The 5,672-nt window shown below is 51.6% G+C and overlaps 1 protein-coding gene across 1 annotated transcript; it reads right to left on the bottom strand.

The window, feature by feature from the left end:
• Nucleotides 1-6: 6 nt before the first annotated feature.
• Nucleotides 7-5,660, bottom strand: LOC103133311 (tyrosine-protein kinase Fer-like; the record flags this gene model as incomplete). Its single annotated transcript, XM_007545088.1, has 14 exons — nucleotides 7-109; nucleotides 184-306; nucleotides 374-528; nucleotides 599-722; nucleotides 808-902; nucleotides 979-1,097; nucleotides 1,182-1,238; nucleotides 4,071-4,193; nucleotides 4,282-4,488; nucleotides 4,573-4,668; nucleotides 4,739-4,925; nucleotides 5,111-5,233; nucleotides 5,306-5,425; nucleotides 5,503-5,660. Coding segments are annotated over 14 exons (1,790 nt in total), but the record flags the coding sequence as incomplete, so codon positions are not given.
• Between the last annotated feature and the right edge of the window lie 12 nt (nucleotides 5,661-5,672).

Here is a 5,672-nt window from a genome sequence, read left to right as displayed (position 1 = left end):
CTTTGCAGCTCAGAGAACTTGGGCCGGTCCTCCGGGTTGTACTGCCAGCAGCGCTGCATCACTTTGTACACGTCGTCAGGGCAACGCTGAGGACACGACATCCTGTAACCTGGCAACCAAAAAACATCTCCACGGTCACTGCTAATCCTTTGATGGTGGCAACGGGCGGCGGCACCCGCTTACCTTTCTCCACCTGCTCCCTGGCCTGCTGATTGGTCATCCCCGGGTACGGACACACCCCCAGGCTGAAGGTCTCCCACAGCAGGATGCCGTAGCTCCACACGTCGCTCTCTGAGCTGTAGCGACCTACAGAGTACAGCCGGTCAGCAGCCAGTCACCAATGGGCTTGGGTGTGGGCGTGGCCAGGTGTTACCGTAGTTCAGGGCCTCAGGTGCGGTCCACTTGATGGGAATCTGCTTGAGTCCAGAAGATGAATAAACGCCGTCATCTTCCTGCCGGCTCATCCCGAAGTCGCTGATCTTCAACACGTTGCTTTCTCCGACCAGACAGTTCCTGGCGGCCAGGTCCCTGGGGGTCAAGGGTCATGGTCACACCTCGCTCCACCTTGCCTCCCGCTTGCCTGAGCGACCGTACTCACCTGTGGATGCAGTTTTTACTCTCCAGGTACGCCATGCCGGCAGCAGCGTCCACGGCGAAGCGAACCAGCTGCTTCGTCTTCAGCTCATCTTTCTTCTTCCTCAGGAACGACAGGAAGTCTCCGCCTGGTGGAACAGGAACCCCTCAGTTACGGCCAATAGGAAGCCAGCAGCAGACGGCCAGCCAATAGGAAATGGAGGCTCCACCCACCTGAAACCAGCTCCATGACGATGTAGATGGGTTGCCTCTGAGTGCAGACACCGATCAGCTTCACGATGTTGGGATGGTCGTATTGCTTGAGGATCCTGCAGCCAATCAGGTGAGAGCTTTAACGTCTTTCTTCTTCTATGGTTGGTGGTTTGAAACCACCTGAGAGCTCACCTGGCCTCGGAGAGGAAGCGGATCTTCAGCTCCGGAGGTAAATCCTCTTTACATGTTTTGACGGCAACTGGCACTTTGTCTCGCTGCAGCGTTCCTTTGAAGACCTCGCCAAAGTTACCCTGGCAACAGGGAAAGGCATTATGGGACACGGGAGCAGACAGGTGCATCTAGGTATGGTGGGTGAAAACAGGAAGTGAGGTCACCTTTCCTAGTAGCTCTCCCAGCACAACGTCTTCATGGTTCAGGATCCACTTCTTGTCCTGAAGAGGAAACCAGACTTTCAAGATGGCGGCTCGTTGGAGCAGCTGCCGTGTTCATTCTCTTTGGTTCTTCATCGCTGCCCAAAGCCCCAGACGGGTAGCCACACTTCATGCATCGAACTCGGTATGAAGCGGCCCGGGGACCAATCACACGCTCTAAAGTTTACCTGCCGCTGAGTGGCGTGCCTCCTTTCACTCAAACTGGGCATAGGCTCACCTGTATATGTTTTTATATCATACAGGTGTGAAGATCCATGTTTCTCAAGTTTAAAACCCGCGTTAGCTCTGCTCACACAGCTCAGTGTGAGCCGCTAATATAGGAGCGCCTTGAGGGAGCAGTGAGAATAATTTATCTTTGTGGAAAAAAAGGGTTATGTGCAGCGTTTACAACTCAACTCGATGCCCAGCGTGTGGCGCTGTGTCTGTGCTGATAAACTTTATGTTGTGGTCCCGGTTTGCCGGAGTGTTGGTGGTTAAGCTGTTCAGTCCACAGCCTCAGTCACGCTGGTTTTATTTTGTTTCTGTCAGTATTACATGTTATTATTTTTTAGCTGCAGGCTGATACTGAGTTTAATCTTTGAGTTTTAGCTGTTTGCTCATAAATACACTTATTGCCCAGACAATTAAACCACTCCCCTCTCCCAGATTTCACTAAATCCATGTTGAAAAGCTGTTAGAGCTGCTGATGCAGCAAGAGGGGGCCCCAAGTCAGATTCTGCGCCAGGCCTCATCAGCCTCGGACCGGCCCTGCAGGATTAAATCTGCTGCACTACACAGAGACGAGCAACAAACAGGAAATTTAATTCAGTGCTGCTAATGTGGCTTTAGTAGCTCTAACATTTAGTGTCTGTTGACTTTTAATAAGAGTCACAGAAACTTTTGGTTGGCCGAGTTTTTCAGATCTCCGCGCTTCGCATCAACTCTGACTATGTAGAAAAGCATTTGATATGTTTGATGCTTTGTGTAAACAGAAAAACAATACTGAAAATGAGAAAATAATATAAAACCAGCATGACTATGAGGCGAGGCTAAAGCTCCTCACCGGGCTGAACCTGCATAATGAGGTTAGCGATGGCTCGTTAACCGCCAACGCTGGGGCCAACCGGGTCACAGACATGAACTTTACAGGGCAGACAGCACCACACGCTGGGCAGCGAGGTGAGATGGGAACCATCCATCCATTTTCTAACACCCTTGTCCCTAAGAGGTCAAGAGGTGCTGCTGCCTCTTGTTGAAGATTTTAAGTTATAATATTTCTTCAGAAAGAAACTCTTTGGCTCGAACTTCTTCATCCCAGGTTCTCCCGTCGGGCCGCGTGTAGCCACACAAAAACAACGAGTGCAGACGTCACAGAATTACAGAGTTTAATCCAGTAGAAGACAACGCATGAAATTACAACAGAAACTGCAGAACAACAGAGACATACATTCATTTACCTGAGACAAATGGAAAGAAGAAGGAAAGAAAGAAAGAAAAGCAAAGACGTCTGGAGAATTGCAAGAGCAAATCTGATTAGTTACTCCTGTGTAGAAAGTTTTATAGTAAAAGGCGTATTCTCATCTTTAATTTATTCAAATAAGGCGTATCTTTGCTCATCCAACCAGGATCTGTCTCTGACCCTTTTAAAACTCCCTGCAAGTCACGATCTAAGGCCATTTGTCCCCTTTTGTTTAAACGAAGTGAGAGCAGAGCTTCTCCTGAACTCCTGCTGTTTTATGACTTTTCATGGATCTGTGTGAAAAGCTGGAACTTCTCCTGATTGTTTTCCCACACAGATAAAGGGCAGTTCAAAAGATCCTAGCAAACCATCTGCTGTAACTACAGGTAACATAAAGGTCAATAGGCCAGAATAAGTTACTGATTTTAAAACTATAATTAGGCTATTTCAATCAAGACATGTTAAGTTTTAAAACTAGCATACTTTAAATTTATTTTCTTAACACTCTCCAGCTAACATTCTGGGCGAGAGGTGGGGTCACCTGTCGCCAGTCTGTCGCAGGGCAACACAGAGACAGACAGGACACACAACTACACACACCTAGGGAGGATTTAGAGAGACCAGTTAACCCGACAGTCGTGTTTCTGGACTGTGGGTTGAAGCTGGAGAACCTGGAGAGAACATGGAGACTCCATGCAGAAAGCATGCAGAGGCAACGTTCAGAGGCAACGTTCAGGATTGATAATTATTCCAGATTTCAGGAATAGATCCGCCCCGCTGCTCGGCGCAGCAGAGACACCTGCTGTACAGCTTATTTAATGAAAAGAAAAGAAAAAAATTAAGCATTGTTTTTAAAAAATCATATTTAAATTATTTTTCTAAAAACAAAAACAAGCGACTGTATTCCCCACTGTATCCAAAGCCTATAAGGGCTTTGGATACAGTGGGGAAACCCTGATTTATGGCCCCTGAAGCCCCTGAAGGCTCTTCCTGGGGGCCTTAAACAGCCGCTGAATTAATTTGGATTAAACAGAATAATTAACTATTTTAATTGTATTTTTTTTTACTTGTTTTTAAGCCTAGTTGTGGGTTTAAATAGCGTTTCACTGGCCAAGTTTTCCAGACACATCCAGTAATATTCTACTGTCAACTTAACATCTTTAAAACAAACCATGATGGACGATGATGGAGGCCTCGGCGCCGCTGGGCTCAGCAGGTTTACTGGGCCCGTCTTTAAACACCTTCCCATTCTAATTTATGTCTGAAATGTTTCTAAGTACGACGTGGGCGGGGCTAACGGTCAGTCGGGTCAGATCGGTGATTTGATTGGCATCGTGTCAGTATAATTCGGCCCATTTATCACGCGCCTGTGTAGGTGTGTGATGGCGGGTTACCTTGACGACTGGGTTGAGCAGGACGACCCCAGACTTCTTGGTGATGACCTGCTTGGAGGAGAAGTGATGCTCGATGAGCTGAGGGATGGTGGGGAAGCCCGTCCCTTCAAACCGGTACTGACTCTACCAGAGAGAGAGAGAGGAGAAGGCGGTGGGTTCGGTGACCTCTGACCCCACCCGCTCCAGTGGGCCTGAGCATGAGAATACGTACGTCGGCGAACTGGATGATGAAGTGGCGCCTCTGGTCGTCAGAGAACACCGACAGGACGTACTCGCCCGGCTTCCCGTGGCTCTCCCTCACCAGGAAGTCCCCCTGTTGCCGTAGCAACTCCTGAGCTTCGGTGCGGGGGATGGCTCCGTGGTACCACTCCTGCTCCGCCAGGGGGCGCTCCGACGTGGGAATCACATCAAAGAACTGCTGCTCAAACGGAGGCCAGGAGAAGAAGACGTGACCAGCGAGACCAAAGGACAGGCAGAGAAACGCTGTGGAAGGACGACTCACCGAAGAGGAGGAGCCCAGCATGGCTTTGGGTGAGCGCATCATGCCGGCCAGCGAGTGGCGCAGCGTGTCGAAGCGTGAGCTCTTCTCCTTCTTGTCCTGTAGGGCACAGGGGTCAGAGGTCAGGAGGAGAGCCGGTTGCCATCTCTGAAACTCCACCTTCACCCACCGTCGACGACACCGAGCGCGTGTCGTCCTCATACTGCAGCGCTGGCGGCGGGGAGGCGACTGCGGCGGCCATCTTGGTGTCCAGCAAGGCTTTCTGGGAGAGGAGGCAGGCCTCTGAGCTGCGCAGCGATTGGACGGCCTGACGCAGCTCCAGCAGGGACAGCTTTTGGCTCAGCAGCAGGACGCAGCTGAAGGTGAGACAAACAGGTGAGACCTGGCTCCGCCCCTTTCTCTCTGCCAGGTGAGGCCTGGCTCCGCCCCTTTCGCCCTGCCAGGTGAGGCCTGGCTCCGCCCCTTTCGCCCTGCCAGGTGAGGCCTGGCTCCGCCCCCTTCACCCTGCCAGGTGAGGCCTGGCTCCGCCCCCTTCACTCACTCGCTCTTCCTGTTGGCATTTGGCTGGCCGGTTTGGATCCGGGCCTCCAGGTCGTCTGCCAGCATCTCCTTCTCCTGCAGGTTCTTCTGGGTCAGCGCCAGCTCCTCCGTCTTCCACGATAACCTGGACAGGAGGTCAGAGTGGGCTTTTACTCTGGAAGGTGACAGGAAGTGCTTTTATGTAGTCGGCGCTCACGTGTTCTGCAGGCTGTCTGCCGTCAGCGTGTTCCACAGGATCTCGTTGGCCGGGATGTTGTCTGTCTCGTCCAATAGGGACGCGTCGAACTCCACGCTTGGTTCCGGTGGCACCGGCGACCTGACCGCAGGACGAATGGGCGGTTACTATGGCGACCGGAGATCGCCACAGCCACCGTGAGGCGGGGCCGGACTCACCTGTAGGCGTCGATGAAGTGCTGGTACTCGGCCAGCGGGTCGATCTGCTGGACGGACACTGAGATCTCCCGATGGACGCCGACGACTTCCTCCGTCAGCAGAGAGCTGATCTCACAGTACTCCTCCAGGATACTTTTACTAGAGTACACAGAGGTACCTCACAGTACTGC

Source organism: Poecilia formosa, unplaced genomic scaffold, assembly GCF_000485575.1.
Source record: "Poecilia formosa unplaced genomic scaffold, Poecilia_formosa-5.1.2 Scaffold2572, whole genome shotgun sequence".
Classification (NCBI taxonomy): Eukaryota; Metazoa; Chordata; class Actinopteri; order Cyprinodontiformes; family Poeciliidae; genus Poecilia; species Poecilia formosa.
The sequence above is the reverse complement of the archived record's forward strand: the minus strand, read 5'-3'. Positions and strand labels throughout refer to the sequence as shown.